Source organism: Clarias gariepinus, chromosome 25 (genome assembly GCF_024256425.1).
Source record: "Clarias gariepinus isolate MV-2021 ecotype Netherlands chromosome 25, CGAR_prim_01v2, whole genome shotgun sequence".
NCBI lineage: Eukaryota > Metazoa > Chordata > Actinopteri > Siluriformes > Clariidae > Clarias > Clarias gariepinus.
Window position 1 is genome coordinate 18763530 of NC_071124.1, and position 23606 is coordinate 18787135.

The following is a 23606-nucleotide window of genomic DNA, read 5'->3' on the forward strand; positions in this document are numbered from 1 at the left end:
GGGGAGAACATGCAAACGCAAAGCCATGAGTTAAGATGCAAAACCCCAACTCTGTAGATGTCAAGCTAAGGAATCATGCTCTCACTCACTCACTTACACACTCATTGTCTATACCGTTTTATCCTCTATACAGGGTCGAGAGGGGCATGGAGCCTATCCAGGAGACTGGGGGCGCACACACAACTTAATTAATGGTATCTATTGTGGCTAATATGTGACCGGTACAGCCTAGAAGAAAGGAGAAAGTCTTTCTGTTGACTTTGCCATATCATTTGTAGCTGGGCCAGTGGCTGAAACACACATCTGTGTGGCATTTTTTGCATTTTTATGTACCACATACAGAACATATTCATACATTGCTTATTGTCTATATTGTGTTATCCTGTATACAGGGTCAAGGGAGGCCTGGAGCCTATCCCAGGAAACTTAGGGCAAGAGGTGGGGTACACCCTTAATGGGATGCCAATCCATTGCAGGGCACACACATATGGGCCAGGGGTAGCTCAGTGGTTAAGGCATTGGACTACGGTTCGGAAGATCCCAGGTTCAAATCCCACAACCACCAAGTTGCCACTGTTGGGCCCTTGAGCAAGGCCCTTAACCCTCAACTGCTCAAATTGTAATGAGATAAAAATGTAAGTCGCTCTGGATAAGAGCGTCTGCCAAATGCCTAAATGTAAATGTAAATGTATACACACTCATTCACATACTATGGGCAGTGAACCTAATCTGCATGTCTTTGGAGGAAACTAGAGTCCTGGAGGAAAACCACCAAGCACGCCTTTGTACGTTGGGGTTGTTGGTGGCATGCACACAGAATCAGACCCGAACCTTGGAGGTGCAAGGTGACAGCTCAACCACTAAGCCACCATACAGAGACCAGTCACTATAAATTCTATTCTATTTATCCTATATATATATATATATAGGATATATATATATATATAATGGAATAATTCTATAATAATGATTCTATAATAATTCTATAAATATTCCACATAATCTCTGTTGTCTGAGACAGTAAGAGTCTGGTCACCCTCTGAGCACTGAATCAAGTGAATCAACGCTGTGGCGCGACTCGATTCCCTCTTCATACCTAACACCATGTTCAAAAGAGTCGAATCAGTAAAGTGAATCACTAATGAAAGGCGCCGACTTTAGAGATCAGCCTTCAGTGTGGCCGAAGACGAACTTGGAGCTGAAGGATGTCTCTGAGCTCCTCTAGTCCTGATATAACGCGATCGCTCTCCTTTAATCTCTAACGACTCCGAACACTTGGGATCACCGGCGCTGCTGCGCGGCTCAGCCGCAGTTCATCGGGCGACTCGGGAGGCTCTGGGTGGCTCTGAACCCGCGGGGTCTCCGGCGATTTCTCTGAGGTCTGGATGCGTTTTTGCACGTTTTGATTTTGGGCACCGAACTGGAACTGGAACTTGCACACACACACACACACACACACACACACACAATGAGGAGCTGTGTGTCAGGCTGCAGGAGAATGGATGTGACTTTAACGCTGCTGCTGCTGCTGACGCTGGGTGAGTCCGAGCCGCTCACTCATGTTCGCGAACACACACTCTCTCAGGGACGGGTAACACTCCGAGATCTATATAAATAGGTTCCACTTCTATACTCCTAGTATATAAAGTCCTCTAAGGGGCACGTTATTCATCCTGGAGGAAATTCCAGATATCCATCAGCAATAGAGACAGGAACAAAAAGACAGGTTGTAGATGTGATTGCACACTGTATATCCCACAAACAGTCAGTATACACAGGGTAATATGAGAACTACAGTAAGAACCACAAACTACAAGAAGCATTTAAATAGAGCATATAAATCAGAAGGTTGAAAAAAAAGTGTATTTAACAGCTCTAATGAAACTTTTTATCATATAATATCTGCTCATACCGTATATCCATCAGATATAGTCTTGCACGTCCAGGTTCGATTCCCACCTTGGGGTCTGCGTGCATTTTGTAGTTTAAATGTTCTCGACCGTGCTTGGTGGGTTTTCTCCGGGTACTCCAGTTTTCTCCCACAGTCCAAAGATATGCAAATCAGGAATGTTAATTGGTTTTTTTCAAATTGGCCGTAGTGTGTGAATGTGCATGTGAATGTTGACTGGATGTTCCACAGCAGTTGTAAAATGAGAGTAAATATAATGATCACCATTGGCGTTCATGTCAGTTCCTAGATGGGTAGATTCATCAGGTATGTTTCACTGATTTAACACGATTCAAGCACATATTTGTACTCAATATGTGTATTTGTACACAGACAGTATTTGTTATTATTAAAATTAAGCTTGTAGTCAGAATTCAGTTTATTTCTTTATTTCATTCAACGTATATTTTTAATAAATATTTTACACAATATTTACCCTGTGGAATCTTTTATGCTATAGACCACTTTTCATCTTTATCAAACTCATTGAGAATTCGTTATTATTTTGTCCAGAATGTGCTGCCGTATCATAACACATCACATCATAAACTGTTAAATATCTGTAATATGTAAAGTAAATTCTGATCGTCTGCATCATAAGATGTATAAACTGTCTCAAGCAGACAACACATGTTAAACAACTAATGCAAAACGTAACTGCTACAAGATCTTGAGCATTTTTTTATCTTATTTTTATTGCACTATATTTATAGACGTTTCTTAAATCCAAAAGGCATCTCAAATTGCCTAATATTAGCCTTCACAGCATGTTTGCTTTGTACTGGATCCAATCGGCATATGTGGTTTATTTGAAGAGGGACAGTTTTTGAAAATGTAATAAAGTTTAAAATACTTGACTGTCATTTTAAAGAAGCAAAAAAGTAATGAAAAGTGAACCGTTGGTTGTGATTTTGTCCCTAGAATTGTTCTAGTTCTGCACTCTAGTGATGCTGAGGTGTGTGAGGGATCACACTAATAAATTTAAATGCTGTATCATGATGAAATCACGATATTTAATCACAAGCTGTGTAATCAATTTTACTTAATCTGATACTCTAAAGCTGCTTGAGTTAAAGAAATTAAAGAAGTAACAATTTTTACTCAAATTTTATATGAAAATTTTTTTTAACTGTTGGTGTCTTTAATGTTACAGCATCGGGATTATCCCGCTCTGAACAAACCCTCGGCATTGATTGAGCTTGGATAATTACAACAGGTTTTGAATCATAGGCTGCTGCTGTGTTTGGTTTAAAAGGCTTAGTAAGGATATGCAGAGGGCGCTCATGAGCACCCTCTGGTCCTTGAGTCATCTGTCCTAAACATTTTCATTTTTATTCTGCATGGAACACAACTGAGTTCGTTAATCAGGTAATTACGAGTACTTACTGTGTTAAAGTGGGTGATTTGGAGCTGGGAAAAACAGCAAATGTGCTGGCAAGGGATACCCTAATCCATTATTTATTTTATTGCTTTGTCTTTTCCAAAAGGCCTGAAACTCACATTTTGTAAGAACAAAATTGCTATACTATGGAAGTTCAACAGGGAGATTATGTTTAAATCATTTCTTCTCATAGGACAAGAAAGCAATAAAGTGCACTCCCTGGAGCTCTTGAGTAGATGAGGGTCATTCTGGAGTTAAAGGCTTTACTTTAGCTATCTGTGATGTCGGCCTGGCATGGAGGGAAATTACTGCCTTGACCCAGACCCATTCCATCTGCTACAAATGACAGCCGGAGGGCAAAACATTCAGCTTTCACTTCAGATTTGGCCCAGAGTTAAAAAAAAAAAAAAAGTGATATTTTCAAATCCACTTAACTCTCGAGTGTGTTTAAAGGAATCTAACGTTCAATTAAGTAGCACATTATTACAGCCTTTCCCGGCACCCATAAAACTGCCAATGTCAGGCTGGATTAGAGCTTACTGTTAATATATGCTGGATAAGACCTCAGGATAAGGTCGAAGAGAAACCAAAGGAGCAGCTTAGAGCTCAGGTTGATGTTATGCAGAGACTTTTTCCTAAACACTAAAAATAAAGCTGTGAAATCCTGCCCCATAGACTAACATGCAAGATGGTTAGGCTGCTGGCACGTGCAGTTAGCACAACTCAATAAAAAAAAGTATAAAGTAACATTGACAAGTATAAAAACTAACAATATTTAGTCCAAGTCTAATTAGACACAAAACAGACACAAGGCAATGTAACGTAATACATACACTTACTCCTGTGCTCATAAAGACCCATTTTTGCGTCCAATAAAATTATTGTACTGTAGATACAAGCTTGTCCTGACACAGGACTAAAAAAATGTGTCTTGATAAAAGGCTACTGTATCAGAGACAGGCTGTCCCTCAGACATAAAAGGAGACGCTGTAAAGTGCTTTAAAAGAGAAGAAGCATGTCACTGAAGCACTGGACTTCTCTCAACTCTGGTCGAATCTGGAGCTCGTCCGTCCATTTGTCAGCCATCCCAGGTCCGTTAGCTCACTGATGGGATCCGTCCAACTGGAAATGTTCTTGGTGGTTAAAGCATGGGGAACTGAGTGGGTGCTTTTGAATTAAAGCTTGGGAAAAAGTGGTTAAAGGCCTCAGGCTGGAGGAGAACGAGCTATTTGGCTTCCAGGCATGGAGGTTTGACAATTAACCTCAGATGAAGGCTTTTTAAAAGCAGATTTGTTAAGCGAAAAGCAGAAAAACAGGCATGGTAAGGCACCATCTCATTTGCAATACATTGGTAACATTTAGGAGTACAGTAGACAGTAGACAAAGACTGGCAGGATACTCGTGCACTGGAATTAAAATGAAATCATGTCCGGTCGTGTCCTCTCTATGTACCCAGGCTGCAGGACGCCAGTAGGTCGTAAATGCCCTCTGTGGGTCACGGGTCATAAATACTCTCCATAGTTCAGTGCCCATGTATATTTATACTGTAGGTTTTGGCATCATGTATGCTTTCATAAAGCTGGTGATTTTATCACAGGAAGATCCTGTTTATTCCAATGGCTCATCACTGCACTGGATTTATTCTGTCCATGAAGCTTCATACAATATCAAATTTACTTTCATCTGTCTAGGGTTATGTTCCAGCTTCTATTTAGCGTGGTTTAGATTCCTCATGAATCTATGGATATAAACATACCATCAGACTGTATCAACCTTTAGATCAATAGTAATAAATAAATAGCTGTGGATACAATATCCTAGGGCTTCCTTGAAAAAAAAAACTGCAACTCAATGACAAGGCCAGTGTGCTAACGTGCCATTCCAAAATCTCCTGACATGTCAGGTTGCCTTTTTATGTTATCGCAGTGTGTTTACATAATAGAAGCCTTCCGGGTTTTGCCTTGGCCAACTTCTCAAGAGTGGTTTCAGATATCACAGTTTAGAATTATTCACTTGGCAGACTTGATGAGTGGGAGTAGGTGCAGGTGCAAATAGAGCTGGTATGTCCTCGGGGTGCAGAGAGGGGGAGAGAGCAAGAGAGAGCGATAGAGAGAGACATTGAGGTGATGAGGGTTAACAGATGCAGAGTATATAGAACACTGATATGAGACATGAAAGAGGGCTTGTTAGCCAATTGGGTCAAGATTCTGGGTCACGTCTTTCAGAGCACTTGGGAAAATTGGTGAAAATGATGCTAATGCTCTATGAAAAAAATATTTTGAATGAAATCAATTAACTAAAGTAATTATGTTATTATAACCCACAGTAGAAAACTTTGTGATTTTTGTCTGTAGCAGCATTAGTTTCGATGGACTAAACACTTGTGTGTCTGGAAACATTATGATATCCTTTACATACTAGGCACCATTCTCTACAATTAACTTTTATACTGATTTTAAAGTATAAATGTCCCCTGCAAATTTACAATTTTACCATATTCTGTATGCCTTTTTAAGCATAGGGTGTTTTTTTTTATTGTCCCTTGCCTAAACATATCTGAACCCTTTTTGAAAGTAGTGAATAATAAAATATACACAGTAAATTATTCAGTCTCTTGCAAGGATATACAGTATCTTACATACATTATATTAACATATAGGATAAGATAAGATTAGATATATACCTTTATTTGTCCCATAGGCTTATCAATCCCTACAACACAAACTTGACAAAAAAAGTCAAAGCAATCAATTTCGGCTGATGACATGAAATCTAATGTGTTGTGTGAAAGATGGTAGAACCTAAGAACCATCTAACACATTATTAAAATCTAGTGCTGAACCCCAGATGTCTGGATGATCGGAGCATGAACACTCAGAGATCACTAATGAAATCACACCTTTTTTGATAGTAAAAGTAAGAGCATTTCCACACACAATGTGATGAGAACTCACAAACCTGGCCATTATACAGCTGTGTGAAAATAACTTGTTGATAAAACTAATAAAAGAAAAAGACTTCAGTTTTCTAGGGAGCATAAAGATTGGACTTTGGAGTAATGGAAAAAGGTCATGTGGTCTGATGAGTCCCCTGATGAGGACCCTATTCCGATGCGATGGGAGCGATCATATCTTGTGTGCATCCATCATAGTAATTACAGACATTTGTAACAATTCCTAATAGATGTATAGAGAAGCAAAGACATTCCAAGTAGTATTAATAATTAACCTGTGGAATGTGTGACATTTAAACAGCCTTAAGGAATTAGCAAAATACAAAGCATGATACTCATTATCATGGTTTAACATCTATAACTCAAAACACTGTAAACATGTCAGCAAGGTTAATATTGGCTTACTTTCTTTTTTTTGTGATGAACTATGACAAGCTTTCCCTTTGCAGAACTTTGTATATTTCCAACACATTGCACATTTCCATAAATAATGCCTTAGAATAACAAGGAGAGGAAGACAGCTAAGACAGCTGCAGCCAAGCAGGCCACACATCTGCATCATCTAATTTCTAAGTCATAAATGTTCTTACATGTTTTATTATTTTTTAATCTTGAATTATTATACAGAGTTTAGTGTGAACTGTTCGGCTCAAACCATTATTTAAGGATGCGAAATATACTTTATGTGGAGTTTTCAATTTCATCTACATCAGCTAAATGCAATACTATATCCGATATTTGCTTTAGGGATAGTTCAGTTTTTGTTTTTTCAAGTCTGTTTTAAATCAAAATTGATGTGCATATAAGTATATTATCATAGGTCTTGATCAGTATAAATTTGCCTGCTCTGAACGCCAGCAGTGAAGTTTCTATTATACGTTCCGGGTGACAAACTGACAGTGTGCAAAGCAAAAATTTGTATTGACAAAGACCTATGGAAATGTACTTTTATGCACATCAAATTTGATTTAAGGCAGACTTTAAAAAACCTTGAACTATCCCTCTAAGATAATATATTTATGGAAATAGTCACTGGTAGTCATGAGCCTATATAATTACTACTGTATTATAGTGCAAGTAAATGTTTGACTGCTTACATTTTAGATTAATTGTCCCGTTATGCTTGGTCACTAATGAGTACTATATGAAGTGGAAAGCTGACTGTTTTGTTGTGGAAAGATACTACAATGCTTGAAATGCAATAGTTTCGTCCAACTGAAAGACAGAACAAAGTTTTGAGACGAAGTTTCCAAACAAGGTTCTCTATGAAGGTTTTATAGTACAGTGTTATACAAAGTTTTAAGACCACATAAGGATTAGAATTTTATTTGAAAGCATTGCCTCACAACTATCCATAATAATAATTTACAAACCTACAATTCCCAAACCAAAGATACTTTATTGATCCCAAGCAAAATTCCAGAAAAAGCTCTTTCTGAGCATAGACACCTCCTAAGGCACTGCTGGGATTTAAACCCAGCATCTCCTGTTTGCTAGACCGAATCTTTACCCAACTAAGACATCAGCACCAGACGCTCAGCCAGCAGTGCTGAAGACCAGGATTCAACCAGGGACCTTTAGATTTAGACCTTTTAAGACCTTTTTCTCGATTTGCTCAATCACCTTTCATTTTAAACATGTTTTTCTTTAAGTTCCTTAGGATATTTTTAGGGTATAGCGGTGACAATAGCAATGTCTATTTTAACCCAATATAAGCTAATAAATATGTCTAACAATGTTATCTCAAACTTACAGTTTATAGACAATAATATGACTCCATACAGTATATCAGCAGATGTGATGTATCCAATAAACTAACTGCTAATGGCTACTCATTTTACAACTCAATATTTTTCCAACTTTTTAATCATCATGTGAGTGGGGCTGTTTTGAAGGCTTTGAAAAGAGTTATTTACATAACTTCCTTGTGGAAAGTAAGTTTTTGCCAATTTATCTAAATAGCGTATAAATGTCCTTCCAGCTCATACAAAAAAAATATATGTATATAAACAGTTGGAAGAGTAATTATGTTACATACTGTACAAAGGAGTCCATCACTGAGCCATTGCTGTCTGCCACAGATTACTTGAAACACTGTCTGTGTTTATTATATAATATTTATGATTATGACTAAATGTATTATAAATTAGGCACAACTAAACATGTTCTTCATGTGTTCAGCAGACTGGACAGTGGGATCTTCTCTGTATGTAGCGGACAGTCGATCACCGCGTCTGGCTCTGGAAAAGAGTTTGAGCTGGCCGCCCAAAGAGGCTCAGTGTCAGCACATGCTAAAGCGGCTCCATAATGGAGCACGTGTCACTGTGCAGATGCCCCCTAATATAGAGGGCCGCTGGGTTTCCACCAGGTAAGGACACAATCTGGGATCAGATTTGCTTCTAAATTGTGAATGTGAAAAATGCCAGATATAAAAATCTAGGCTTTATGTTGTACAGGTGAAGATGTAAATTATGGATTGTTTGTTAAAACCATTAATAATTTATGGCGTAGTCTTTGGCCATCATGGACTGTAACTCGCAACAACTGCGTTTCTGTTTTTTTTAACGGAAATAATTTTAGAACATAAGTCAACTTTGAAGGAAAAACCTACAGGTGATAATTTTAAACAGTATTGGTCATGTTAATTATTTTTCAAATGTACATTATATAAACACAATTAGAATGGAAACACACCAAAGATTTGTTTAAAAACATTTTTTAAATCTATATTTTAAATGAGTTTAGATGATATGCTTTAATGAAACTTTCCAGGTTATATTCTATTTTCCGTGTTCATTCCTATCCCTAATAGGAATGACTAGAGATTATCAGGCTGGATTTTATAATGAAATTTTTTAGGTAATATTTTTACATGAATACATACTAATTCATAAAAAGGAAAAAAAATATGTGTGTGTGTGTCTGAATGTTTTTTTTACTTTATTAAAATGTAATACTGTACATACATTATTGAAAAATATCATTTTTAAAAGAAAAAAATGCCCAAAAGTTATTTAAAGGAATATCAGCTCAATTTGTGGAAATTACATCTACTGTAGTGTTATGAATATAATTGAAATTAAAACAGTCACATTTGTAAAAATGTTTATTTTTTTAACATTAGCCTACCGGCGAAGGTTCATTATCCTTTGCCTCGAGTCACACTTTTTTCGATCTTCTTAACTGTCCCCAACTATTCATGGAAAATTCACCAAATGTTTACAGAACTTTAAATATAAAGCATTGATGTTTACTAGCTAGAGAAAGAGTCAATTCCGTTATTTATGGCGTTTTTTCTTTTTTTTTGTTTGTTTGTTGTTGTTTTTTTTATTTTATTTGTGATTGTACGTTACCAGCATTGCATATTATAATGTCATCATGTTGCTTTATATAATTGATAGTGAATAGGAACATGTGTGCTCGGATACTTCACTTTATGTTCATTTCTAACCTATACCTATAACCCCATGGCAGCTGCGAGGTACGTCCTGGGCCGGAGTTCATCACCCGACTCTACCACTTCCAACATAACCACACGTTTCAAGCCCACCAGTTCTACTATTCTGACAACCACTGCACAGTGCCCAGCTACACACTGGTGATCCAGGGCCATGTGCACATGCGCCAAGCTTCGTGGGTCATACGTGGTGGCACTGAAGCGGACTACAAAATCCACCATATGCAGGTGAGATGGCATGACGGCATACTGTAACATACATCACATAACATTTATAATATGTTATAGGCCATGAGGGTAGATGGGGATTTTTACAAAAAGGTTTTTGGTGTGATAAAATATAAAAATAAATAAATAATGAGGGTGGTGTATGTTTTTGCTCATGCTAAATAAGTGACACGACCTGAAATGTAAAGAAAAAAAGAAAATAGAGTATTCAAATAAGGAATATAAAATATAAAATAAGTATTATAATAAAAAATTATTATTCTTTCTAACTCTAGAAAGTGGCAAGTTGTCTACTGTGGGCAAGTAGCGGCCGCTTATGTTATCACTTGTGAATGTGCTACAGTATATACTGTCCCCTTTATTCATTCCAATGAGAAACAGTAGAAGCTATAAATCCTACACCCTCTAAATCTACCTAATTGAGCACAAGTTAAATAATACTGTGATCAGTTTGACAAAGGTTTATTTGAATTACGTTTTATAGCTTCTACTATTAGCCTCATTGGCAGATTAGCAAAGCAAGCTAAAATGTACTATGTACATACACTTACCAGAGGCATAGTTCATCGCTTCCTTCCAAGTTTCTTTTTTCTTCATAACGTCCCTCTGAACAGTTACCAAGAGGTCATATATGAGGGGATATGGGGAATTTACGGTTATATATTTTTCACCCATTTATGTGAATCAGGGAGCGAGTTAGGATTAAACGTTGTGAGTTGGGAACTGGAGAAACGCCAGCCAAAGCACTTTATACTGTTCAAGAATCAGTTAAGCCAGTCATTTAAAATAAGCACTTTGCCAGGTTATATGTAACTTGTGTAGCAATTATTTAAAATATTACTTCTTGCGTTGTGTTGTATTTCAAATAAGGTTTAATTCAATGTATCAAATGGTGCTTTTTAAGGTTTGGGGTTCATATAACCACCTCTTAAAATATTTATGGAATTACAGCAAAAACTGGAGAATTAAGGAACAAGGATATCAAGTTTGTACACCAAAACAGGCAAATAAATTGGGCCACCCACCCTGGACAATTTTCATTCTTACAGATATTTATTTTCAGCCTAGGGTCCGTTTGTGGTGGGATCTATACTTACCCCTCTCCTTTCTTTATTGCACCCATGGAATTGCTCTGTAGAGTGTTAAATAGTATTTGCTTTGCATTGAGTGTAGAGGAGAAAATAGTATTTAAGTATTAAAAACTGGTTTAGTTGTACTGGTTTAGTTGTACTGGTTTAGTTGTACTGGTTTAGTTATGCTCACTGACATGGTTACATTCAAGTCTAGAAGACAATCAAAATGATTTGCCAGTCAGAGACTATGGTCAAGGTGTATTGTAATGTACTGTATCCATGGGATGTTAAGACACTGATTTCCTACTGTTCTACCCATAACCTAGGTGGTGTGCCACTCAACTGGCTCAGCAAAGGAGCTTAGCAGGCATTTGGCAAAGAGCTGCGAGGGAATGAAAAGAGCCATCTTGGAGCCAAAGATAAGTTATGAGCTGTGTAGCGAGGAAGGAAACTGCAACTGTTTCCTCGGCCTGAACTTCACCATGCACGAGCTGCAACTGCTGCGTGTTGAGAAGCAATACGTGAACAGGAATATGGAGCAGCCGGTGGAGGAACTCTTCCTAGGTGATATTGAAACTGATCCGAGCCAACGGATGAACCACAAGCCCTCCAGCTATCAGCCACCACTGCAGAACGCCAAGGTCAGTGTATGTGTGAGTGTGAGTGTGCACGCCGCATACTATATATGTTTATGCTCTTTCCATATGAACATATTAAAATGCTGGGAGGCAATTTGAGACCTTCATGGTTTAACAAGGGTTGAGGAGTGCATGAAAAGATTTGAATATTGTAAATCAGATTGAAATCATATGTAGGTGTCTGTGTGCATGCATGAGTAAAAATGGAAAGTATGGTTTCCTAGCTGAAAGATAGAAATTGGAGGAAACAAGCAACCAGCTGTGGTTTTTGTATCATTTAGTAATTTAACTTCATATAAAGACACGATCTATATATTCCAGGACGGAAGCCGCAACCATGTTACATAATGATTCACACTCTGATCTCTCGGCGAGGACTTTTTTTTTTTGCTTTTCTACTTTTAAGCATAGTTTCGTGTCAACCACTTCAGTCTGTTTACCTCAATAAAACGAGCCCACTGCAAGATCAAAGTTCTCAGTAAAACTTTAGGCACAGTGGTTTTTGCTTACCACACTTTGGCACGGCTCTCGCTATGTCAAACACTCGAAATAAATCGACAGTGAAATTGCCCTGATTTGAGCTTTGATGAGCATTTCAGTCCGTTTACACTTTGGCTCATACTCTCGTCCTTCACAGTCACTCACATTGTCTGTCTCCTGATCCCCTTTATACAAGTGTGTGCATTCCTGGCCAGCAGTTGTCTCATTTGGATACATGTCGTAGCACAGGCCACATCATGCACTAGCCCAGCGTTAAACAGCTGTCTAAATAAACCAAGCCTTGTTTCAGATGATTTAGATGATTTAACATTCTGCAGATCAGCATAGGGTCAGTGGTCTATTGAAAAGGATGGAATGGTGATCAGATTATGTCCAAGTCTTTCAGTGTTAAGCTCCTCCAAGCAGCAGCCTGAAAGGTGAACCCTACCCTGAGAATCTTCCAGAGCCATCAACATGTGGTATTTGTAGAATTCACGCGGCCGTATGAATTATTCCAGCAAACACATTCCAGGTCTGATTTCATGCATGCCTGGGGCAATATTGGAAAGTTCTCTGTTTCTCAGCCATCGCTCTGGCTCTGTCTTTGTCCACAAAGCAGAAATAAAGGCCTCATTCAAGTTTGGACTTTGAGTTTACAGAATATAACGCCTTTCAAGTGTTTTATATGGGATGCTTTCGAAATAGAGCAAAGATCACCACAAACGAGCAGACTGGTCTTGGACATAAGAACCGTATAGTAAAAATGTGGAAAACGTCGTGCGTTTCACTTCCCAGCTTTCCAAAAGCTCATAACGTTTGGTGTCTGGTATAATTTCAGATCTGCTTAAGTGAGACAGAAAGCACTCCTTACAGAAAAAGATGTCCACATAAATGTGTGCCATTAAACACGGTTTACACAATCCAGCCACATGGAATTTCAAACAAGAGTTGCTCTAAAGACTAAACCACAGAGGGAGAAAAAAAAACAACAAGGACCGTAAATGAGCTCTGAAGCATGTGGCACTCATTTTCATTCTAATCAAGCCTAACGATTTGGTCTACACTTTGATGCATTGTGACCACATCAGCCAAACATAGCAGACCTATGGATAAAAGACATTTAATTAACAACTCTGCCATTCAGAAGAGGAGGGATCCTTCCTTTTTTTAGACGTTTTACTGCTGTAATGACAATTCCAGCCATAAATCACAAATAGCTGCTCCGTGCCCAGCTCCGGATCTGTTTTCAGAGGATTCGAGAGTGCCACTCTGTTCATTTGTGGTTATTGGGTGGATCAGAGCAGCATGAGCAGCAGTCACAACTGTTTTCCTCTCCTTTCCCATTCCTCTGCCACTGCTTTCCATCGTCCCATTCCAAACCAGTTTGAGGCAGTCTATAAGTGGTGTTGATTGTTAATTGATTGGCAAATCAGGCAAGTCAGATGTTGGCGTTATCAGGTTTTAATGATGCAGAAAGTGACGTGAAAGGAAAATATATGTCGTTTTTCTCATGTGGTGTTTTTAACTACAGTAATCACAACTTCCAAATGACTTCAGATAGATTTGGCTAAATGAAAGAGAAACTGGAGCCAGGAAGAAAGAAAGAGAGAGAGAGAGAGAGAGTGAGACGTGTTGTCTGGTGTGTTGCATTGCTAAGCCTGAGGTTAGCCAGAAGATCAGGGATTAATCAAGTGAAATCTTCATCAGCACAATGAGGTGAACACATCTTGTCCACACATGCAGTCTGTCTTTTCTTTTCTTTGTTTCCTGTGCTGGAGTTTGTACCAGAGAAGAGACGCACATCATTACATTTTTGCTTCACACACTGAATCACAGGAGGAAAGGAACGTACACCTTTTATTGCCCTTCCATAAAATAAATAATAAAAAAAATAATAAAAAAAAACTTCCAAAGCATAAAAGTAGTCATGTAAAGCTCTCCAGTTATCGAAGAAGTCAAACCTGTTTTTCCTCTCCCAGACAGAACATATAATCCCTTGGACACACATTGGTATCCGTGTGTTGGACACTGCAGTCTGTTTAAGCTTTTGAACCAAAACTGACGATCCTGTTTCACAGCCCCTGTTTGCTAGTAAAGTCTAAACATATGGCCAGTTACGTTTGACCATAACTTCTGACACACACAGGTTTTTTTTTTTATTATTATTATTTATCGTAAAAGCATGTGCTTAAAGTGTTTTAATGTTATCTCTATATCCATCTCATTGTTAGCATATGGGAATCACGGAGTATACTTTTAACATTAAAGAAATAAATAATAACCCATTTGCCTTAAATGGGACCTATTAAGCAATATCTTTTTTTATTTGTTATTTTTAGACATTGAAATTAGCGGAATAGATTTCTCCTTAATGTGACTTCATATGGGCCAAACGGTTGCTTATGTATATATATATATATATTTGTATATGAATATATAAATACTTTTTGCATTATTTGTGCTTGTTGTACACATGCAGGGATACCACAGAAAAGTGTAAAGCATAAAGTGTTTCTTACTTATCCTGGTTAGAGCATTTAGAATGTTTAGTTATGTAGAAATGCCTTTTTCTTTCTTTAAATATCCAGGTGTTTGACACTGTCCAGGTGTTTGACACTGTCCCCTTGTGGTTATCTGGTATTCATAAAAAAAAAAATACCAAATGGAATTTCAACTTGTCCCACACAAATATGTTGGAATTCTGGTGTAATAATCATCCATATGGCATGCATTTGTAATCACAACTTCTGTGCAAGTGTAAAAGTGCTCACCTTATGCAAAATTAGCTTAATAAAATACAATGCAGAATTATTTAAAAAGGAAAAAATACTCATCCTGTTGTGTTGTTTTGTCTGTTTTTGACTTATCATTCAGCATTTCTAAATATTGAAAATATGCACTTAATTCTGGACATTACTACCATGTCTATGCATGCCGTTTAACACCCTTTAAACTAAGGAACAATGCCGGGAACATTCTTGAAAGAAAGCATTTCCAGCTGTTAAATTTTAAAATCCCCTAAATGCTTTTTCTCCACCTTCTCACCTTCAGAATCACGAGCAGAACTGCATCGCGTGTCAGATCATCTCACACTCGGATGAGTTCCGCCCTCCCATCCTTCCGCAGCGGCATGAGCTCAGTGTACACCTGCACGGCCAGTGGGTTTCCCAGCGGTGTGAAGTTCGGCCAGGCGCACTCTTCCTCACGAGACATTTCATCTTCCATGATAACAACAACACATGGGAGGGTCACTACTACCACTACTCAGATCCTGTCTGCAAGCACCCAACTTTCAGCATCTTTGCAAAAGGGAGTTACAGCCACAGCGTTCTCTCCACGCACGTCATGGGAGGAACTGAGTTTGTGTTTGAAGGTGAGAGTCCGCATCTTTTTAGACATGGGTGTAAAATAAAATATGAGAAATAAGATCTAACTTACGATGTCTTTCTGGTTGTAGTGAACCACATGAGGGTGGTACCGATGGACCCAAGCACTACATCCCTCCTGAACATCTTTGATGGAAATGAATGTGGTGCTCAAGGCTCGTGGCACATTGGCGTGGAGCAGGACGTAACATCGACGAATGGCTGCAAGGCCCTAGGGATCCACCTCCCGCACACAGAGTACGAGCTCTTTCGCATGGAGCAGGACGCTCATGGTCACTACGTGCTCTATAACGGCCAGCGTCCCAGCGATGGCTCCAGTCCTGACCGGCCTGAAAAACGTGCCACCTCTTACCAGACACCGCTGGTGCAATGCTCAGCCAGTAGCCAAAAGTCAGGGGGGAACCTTGATCACCATTCAAAACTGCAGCACAAGCTGAATAACAGCTGTTGCCCAGCTCAACAAAGCTACTTGATGGTGGTTTTTGTGGGTTTATATGTGCTGGTTATACCCTTCCTTGGTTGAAAGAACAACCCCTGAAGCTGAACTGATAATTCTGTACATCTTTGTACATATTGACACAAGAGGACCAGAGAAACGTGAGCGCGCACTCTGGCCCCCTTTGAGCAGGTTTACTTGAGACACTTGGGCAATCTGCTCAATTTTCTGGTTTCTGGCCTACATCAAAGGTGGATTAAATGGAGATGGAGAAACGTGTGGAGAGGCAAAATATCTTCCTTTTTTATCTTTTCCTCTGTAGTGAAAAGAGAACTAAAACTGCTGCACCACAGTAACTGCACTTTAATAAAGCATGACTGGCAACTTGTATGGTTCCCATATTTAAAAAAAAAAAGAAAAAAAAAAGCATTTGATAACTTCTACGTTATGTTCTCAGCTTTGTGAAAAAGGGTTTTCTGTATATTTTCTCAACCTTTACTGTAGACAAAATAAATGCTAACAAATATATTTTTCTATGAGATGATGGTGGATGTGAGAGTGCTTTTATAATTACTAAATGAACCAATTCAGGGTTGTGTAGATGAAAAGAGGATGCATGTGTACCATATTGTCAGTGATGAACTTTCAGGATGGTAAAGTATTAACATTGAGGTTTCATTCGTGATACAGGACACTGTCAAGCTCTTACATGTTGTTCATATTTCGTTTGGAAAAACGCTGAAACAGGCCAGCAGGAGAGTGCCAGTTCTGATTTCCTGCTGGTTCTTGATGTCTGCATGCATGCTGCAAGCGCAAACGTATTTGCTTACTGTATGAGGGCTATGGCATGAAAAATATTCCAAGCAATTGTGGCTTCGGACGTCCCACCAAAACCTGACATTTTTCATCTCAGTTTGATCCAGAACTGGATCGGAAATGAAATGGCAATATTAATTTCCCCCACTGGTATGGATTGTGTTTGCTGAAAAAGCAAGCCGAGTAAAACGGGAAACTGTTTGAGACAGAGAGGTTATGAGACATGTATTGGTTCCTCCAGATTTGTGTGTGTTGTTTTGATACAGAGTACTATATTGTTAGGAAAGACTATGTAGATCCACAGCTGAACTAAATGCATCATTAACTGTAAGTGCCTTAAAAGACTGTGTCCTAATAACTGGATTGTAAGAATAGAAATTAAATATTTGAGTGGATTGTATGTAATACGTGTCTCTTTTTACTCTTTAATCTGTGGAAATAACAAATGTGCATGTAAGTTGTCAGGTGACGATAGCCATGTTTCACTTTTTAACCCTATATCGTCTTATCACAGCGTCTAGACACAACCCTGAGGCTCAAGACTGACAAGAGTTTTACACATTTCTCTGTTAATTACAGGTATTGCTAAGTAGTTCTGTGATAAGACAACACGGGGTTAAAACCATGAAAAAGGTTTAGATTGTGTGTGTGTGTGTGTGTGTGTGTGTGTGTGTGTGTGTATAGTATGTGGGGAAAAGGGCATGGATGAATCAGACTGAAGACAAAAAAAAAACCTACAGCTGTACAAACTGAATTTTCCCCCATTTTATTTATTTCTTGTAAGGAAATGTAGCCTAACATTCAGAGCGAGGAGTGTGGTAGTGGTGATGTGAGGAACGAAAAGATTTTATTTATCATTATTAGTGTGGGAATAAAGAGATAGAGTCTTGCTTCTCCTCCTTCTTTATCTCCCTGCATATTTCTCTCCTTCTCATTCTTTTATTGGACTAACCATATGTGAGGCTGAGGACATCATGATGCTTCACAGATGTGTGTTTAAGCTGTCTCGGTCTCTCTCCCTTCAACTTGTCCATCTACAGGATGAGCATGCCGAGGAAGAATTCAATGAAGACGGATGCTATGACGACTAGGAGTGATGGGAAAGAACTGTTGGCCATGTCACGGCCAATCAGAGAGCTGGAGTTTGAGGAGGTGTGTTTGGGGCGCTGAGCTTTACCAAAAACCAGCAAATATACTAGAATGGATAAGGGTCTATTGTCATGCTCCACTAAATATGTATAATAGTCCTTGATCAAAGTCTGAGTTACAGATTGGAGGATCGGCGGTTCAAGCCCCAGGTTGCCGCTGTTGGGCCCTTGAGCAAGGCCCTTAACCCTGTCTGCTCCAGGGGCGCCTTAAAATGGCTGCCCCTGCACTCTGCCTCCTAAAAGGACCTGGGATATGCGAAGAATCAAGAATTTCACTGTACAGTAATGTACTGTATGTGTGACAAATAAAGGCTGAACTTAACTTATAACCAGGTTTGCTGCCATAATGCTAAAGAGTTGGCTTGTCTTCTTTTTTTCTTGTGTCCATGCTTAACATGATATGCAGTTGTACTTGCAAAAAACAAACACCGAACCACTTCCTGATGGATCAACATGGTAAACTTTACTGACTGTCACACACCACAAATTCAAGCAGACAGCAGTCAAATCTTTTCGACATTTTAAATTGTTGTGGGTCTATAAACCACTCAGATTTCCTACTGTTGTGAGTTCCAGTGGTCTCGAAGTGGTGGAAAATGAAAGTTATGTTGGTTTATGCTAGGGACACTTTTAATCCATATAATTCAACAAGACTTATTTTTTAATTTCAATCTCTTCCACTTGTGGTCCCCTGATGTTACCTTAGGCTGCTGGTTTTACTCCTGCTGCTTGCTCATTTACGTCTGCAGTCGCTTGCGCTCTTCCAGAACCGCAGTCATATCCGTGTCGTCCAGGGCTGTCCTTCCACCTTGAAGGAGGCTAAGATGGGGCCGTCTTGTTCGCTGTATCTACATCATTTTGTCGACCACGATGTATAATGATATTAATTTTAAGTCACTGGATTGTGTGTACTATTGGAGATAAATCGGATTGGTCTGATCTGATTAAAAACTTGCAATAAACTCATTAAAAACATATGGAGATGTTCACTAGTAAGATACAGACTGATGCATCTGCTATGTACTTAAGATGAGGGAAGTAATGGAAACACATAGAATGTGGACGGGAATGATGTAACAATCTGCCTAAATGATATTCAGTACATTTACTAACCAAGCCAAAACACAACCTCATCGAGAGTCCAAAACCACAACATCACAGTGCCAGGGAGGGAAAACTTTCGCTCAGACCATGGGAGAGGCACTGGCGCTATAAACTCCCAGTTTGCGGCTTGACATGGGCCATCACCAGGGATGATGCTCATGATGACATCACACTCCTGAAAAGGGGCTGTGTACAAGAATAGTTTTTGTGGAATTGTGCTAATTTGTCTTGATTCCGTTATGGAGATTTTTGTTATTCATTCCTAATACTTGTAAAGTGTACTGTATTTATACTCCGTCTCATCTTGTCTGACCGATGTAAAACTTGACCTACCCTGTAGACGTGTGTCATCCTTGGCCCTGCTGCTTGCCTGTCTGTCTGACCCTCATCCATGTGACCTCCCATGTTCTTGATCTCTGACTTGGAAGCCAAGCTAAAGCCCTGCAGCTCCCTCCTGCCACTAAGCCAATCATTAGTTGGGGAACGAGGTGGGTTTTCTGTGCGGTAAGGTATCAGCCACGGTCGAGGCGGGTGTGGCAAAGAGGTGACTGAGCAGCCATAGTGCCCTGTCCATGCCAGACTCGGATGTAAGGGGCACAGGTATAGGAAATCCTACACCAATTTTTATTCTAGGCTTAAGTTCAATTTTATTTTCTGTCCTTTTTTCATTCCTTATTTTCTTTCCATCCCTTACTATCCTGGTTTTCCCCTCCTAGAAAGTTTTCCCTTTTTTTTTTTTCTTTGAGCCTATTTACTTTCATTCCTTCCTTTTCTAAATTCCCTATATTTGTTCTCTTATTTTTCCATTTCCCTCCAATTTCCTCTCCTTTTATTCTTCTCTTTTTGTCATTACTTTTATTAATTCCTTCCATCTTTTCATTTACCTTTTCTTCGATGTCTGATTTTCTTTCTGCCCTTTTTCGCTTCTCTGTTTCCCTGTCTGTTTCTTCCTTCCTATTTGTTCATTTATCCCTTATTTATCTGCCACTTCATTTACCCTTCTTCATGTTCCTCTTCATCCATCTGTATCCACCTCTTCATTACTTACTCTATATACTCACCATTTTATCGTTTTTTAGAAGGCAGCTCGAACACAGTTTGGAATCCATGAGCTCATCGGGTTTCGCGTCTTTCCACTGCAGGGTTGAAACACAGACATGCAATTCATCAGCCTCGACAAGCCAGCAGCTGGAACCTCATCCCACACACATACACACATTCTACACACAGTCACAGTCAAACAGTAACACATCAGAGACACCACATGTTTACACACAGGCTTGTGCATAAGCACACATCCCAGCACACCTAGTTGAAAGTGTGTCCCCAGACTAACGAGGAAGAAATAGCACCAAATATGTGTTTTGGGTTCAAGTCTGAGGTTAAACTGTAGCCAGGAAAATGTCCCACACAGTACTGTAGTGCAGGTGCAGTGAATGGCTGAATAAGACCCAACACCGAATTCTATTAAACCAGTTAAATCACTGATTATTCCTGCGGTGTGGTTTAGATGCCTAGACTTTCTGTGTATTCTAGAATGGAAATTTGACTCAATATAAAATGTTAAAACAATTTACCTTTCCATTAATTCTTCAATAACAGGTACTAAATTGGAGACCTTTAACCCACACGCTTTATACAAATGCAAATAAATCCATCTACATGTTCATATGTTTTTAAATAACTATTAAATCTGATTTTAAAATTAACAGATCTGTCTAATCTGAACAAACCAAGTGCCGATCCCAAGCCAACGTAAAATGGGAGGGTTGCATCAGGAAAGGCATCCGGCATAGAACCTGTGCTAAGTTGTGTGTGGATCGGATGGTCCACTGTGCCAACCCGTTGCTCATCTCAATCAAGAATCAAGAATCAAGAATTCAATCTCGTCTGTGATTGGTTATATACATCATATACATCATATACTGAAATATTAGCCAATCAGTGTCCCTTCCTCAGCGACAGAGCTAGTGGATAGAATTCCAAATAAACCGCTAACGAGACAGAGTGTCCCTTCTGCAAACTCAAGTCACATAATGTTACCTTCACATGGGGCACACCGCAAAAAAAAAAAAAAATTCCAGCAAGAGAGAAATGATTTAATCATGTGTTTTTATTATTAATATATATTTTATTATAAACACACTAAATTACGGATTATCAAAGGTCAACATCTTTCCTCTCACATCTCATTCGGATTGAAAATTCATTCTGATCTGGCTAGATCAATTCGACTGAGGTGTTTATATTCTATTTAACTCTAATTAAATTCTATTTTATTCTAATTAGGCAGATAAGGCAAAACACACCAAAATCTTGTTCAAGTTCTTCAGTAAACTGTGTAAGATCAGTTGCACATCAGTTCACCTGTGCCACACATCAGATTAGACGCTTCAGATTCTGTCACGATAGTCGTACAATGCAACATTGGTATCCACACAGACATTCCAAAATGTCTGCCAGGGCTTGTTTTCTCGATGTTCTTTGATTACGAAGGCGCTAAATCATATCAAGTGATCTGAGACCAAAGATGTTAGCTCACAACCAAGAAATCCTTTTATTATTATTATGGAAAAACTCATTGCATAAAAGCATATAAAAAAATAAAATAAAATAAAAAACTCTGCTAGTCTGAGTAACACACAAATGCACAGTGTTGTCTGGGAAGTGTGAGTTTATTGTGGCGTGGCGTCAGGGTGTAATCCTGAGCTACATTTAGTCTAACTGACAAAACAGTAAAAGGGGTGGTTGGTGTGATTTATGCTTTTGTTTTCTGGAATTTTTAATGACCAACAAAGCTCGGTGGCAAGGACACCACGGATCCGAAAGACAATTAATATCCACATTGAAATAAAGTAGCTGTCTGCTAAAAATAGACTTGCTGCCATAATGATACTCTTTTGAGTTTTTTTACAATGTTCATTTTAACATAAATGTTAAATTAAACCATATTTTAAATCCCCCATCGCTCAGTGATAAAGAATTGACCAAGATTTTGCTCACTTTAGTTGTCGTAGAGTACATTTATCTTTTACAAAACTTATCATATACTTAGGACTCTGGGATATTGATAAAAATACACATGACCATACTGATAAAAATACATATAAAAGTCTTTTCTGCCCTCTAGTGGTTTAAAAGGAAAAATACAATGCATACAATGATGGTAGCCAGTGCAAAAATAGTCTGCCCCATTGATGTAGTGGTGCCTAGAGAAGTGTGTATAATTATTCTGTACGTACAGGGTTACCGGAGGGCTGTAGCCTATTCTATGGGACGTGAGAGTACAGAGAAGGGTGCCAATCCGTCACAAGGCACACACACACACACGCACACGCACGTATCATCTATACCACGTCATACTGTATATAGGGTCACGGGGGGCCTGGAGCTTATCCCAGGAGACCTAAGGCATGAGGCGGGGTGCACCCTGGATGAGGTGCCAATCCATCACAGGGCACACACATACACACACTCACTACAGGCAATTTGGGAATGCCATGAGCCTACCCTGCAGGTCTTTGGACTGTGCGAGGAAACCCACCAAACACAGGTTTGATTCCATGCACACAGACCCGAGGTGGGAATTGAGCCCTGACCCTGGCGGTACAACCACTACACCACTGTGCCGCCTTAAGCACACACTACAGACAACTTGAAAATGCTTATTAGCTTATTCTGCATGTCTTTGGACTGTTGGGTCATGGGGAGAACATGCAAACTCCAGACACACAAACAATCGAGCTAGCTAGCCTGCTAGCATGCCTACCTGTCTGTTTGTTGTTTTGTTAGCTTCAGGTGTTGAGTGTGAGTTGCTGCTGCTAGCAATGCTTTTGATGCTTTGTTCTAAAAAATAACTTTTGTTTAGATAGTTTGCTTCATCTTCCCTGGTAAAAATCTTTTACATCTGTGGTAAAAATAAACGTGCACATGGTTTGTCAAGTTACTAGTAGCCACATTTAAAATTTTTACCGTATGCTATTCTATCAAATGGAAATGGAGAGGCAACAAAAGGTAGATATATCTGCCGTCTTTCTGAGGAAACTGCGAGCCACAAGGTCTTTTTTGTTTTGATGGCGGTTACTTTTACTTGTATTAAAAATGATCACATTTTCATATACAAGGCTCTCAACATTCCAATCCATACCAGCATAGAGAACATCCTATGCTGTTAAACCACTGCTGTGTTTTAAGCCTATTTCCATCCATCAATCTAGGAACCTCTGTAGTCCAGCTGGGGACCGTGGAGGCCATTGGTGACCATTAAGTTCATTCACATTTTTCCAACTGTGGTGGAGATGAGGGCATGAGGCGGGGTAGACCCTGGACGGGGTGTCAGACGGGGTGCCAATCGTAGGGCACACGCATACAAACACTTACACGCCCATTCACACATAACGGGCACTTGGGGAATGCCAATTAGCCTAATCTACATGTTTTTAGACTATGGGAGAAAACCCGAGTAACTGCAAAGAACATGCAAACTCCATGCACACAGACCCTTGAGGTCCAAGGCAACAGTGCTAACCACTAAGCAACCATGCCGCCTTTTAAGCCT

At 39.2% G+C, this 23606-nt stretch overlaps 1 protein-coding gene across 2 annotated transcripts; it reads left to right on the forward strand.

The window, feature by feature from the left end:
• Nucleotides 1-1186: 1186 nt before the first annotated feature.
• On the forward strand, nucleotides 1187-17196 carry LOC128512745 (protein APCDD1-like). 2 transcript variants are annotated; one of them, XM_053486146.1, is made up of 6 exons: nucleotides 1187-1538; nucleotides 8464-8650; nucleotides 9757-9967; nucleotides 11367-11681; nucleotides 15210-15531; nucleotides 15616-17196. In XM_053486146.1, exons 1-6 carry the CDS (start codon nucleotides 1469-1471, stop codon nucleotides 16065-16067), a joined length of 1557 nt encoding a protein of 518 aa, XP_053342121.1. In that variant the 5' UTR covers nucleotides 1187-1468; the 3' UTR covers nucleotides 16068-17196. The 2 variants fall into 2 exon arrangements, with proteins under 2 accessions (XP_053342121.1, XP_053342122.1); XM_053486147.1 differs by having other exon boundaries at nucleotides 8467-8650.
• Nucleotides 17197-23606: the final 6410 nt, after the last annotated feature.

What these genes read in the sequence shown, in the direction of transcription:
- LOC128512745 (XM_053486146.1), top strand. Translation starts at nt 1,469, where the DNA reads ATGAGGAGCTGTGTGTCAGGCTGCAGGAGAATGGATGTGACTTTAACG. An exon ending in ACAAAATCCACCATATGCAG is followed by an intron (nt 9,968 to 11,366) that starts GTGAGATGGCAT and finishes CCCATAACCTAG; the next exon opens with GTGGTGTGCCACTCAACTGG. An exon ending in AACTGAGTTTGTGTTTGAAG is followed by an intron (nt 15,532 to 15,615) that starts GTGAGAGTCCGC and finishes TTCTGGTTGTAG; the next exon opens with TGAACCACATGAGGGTGGTA.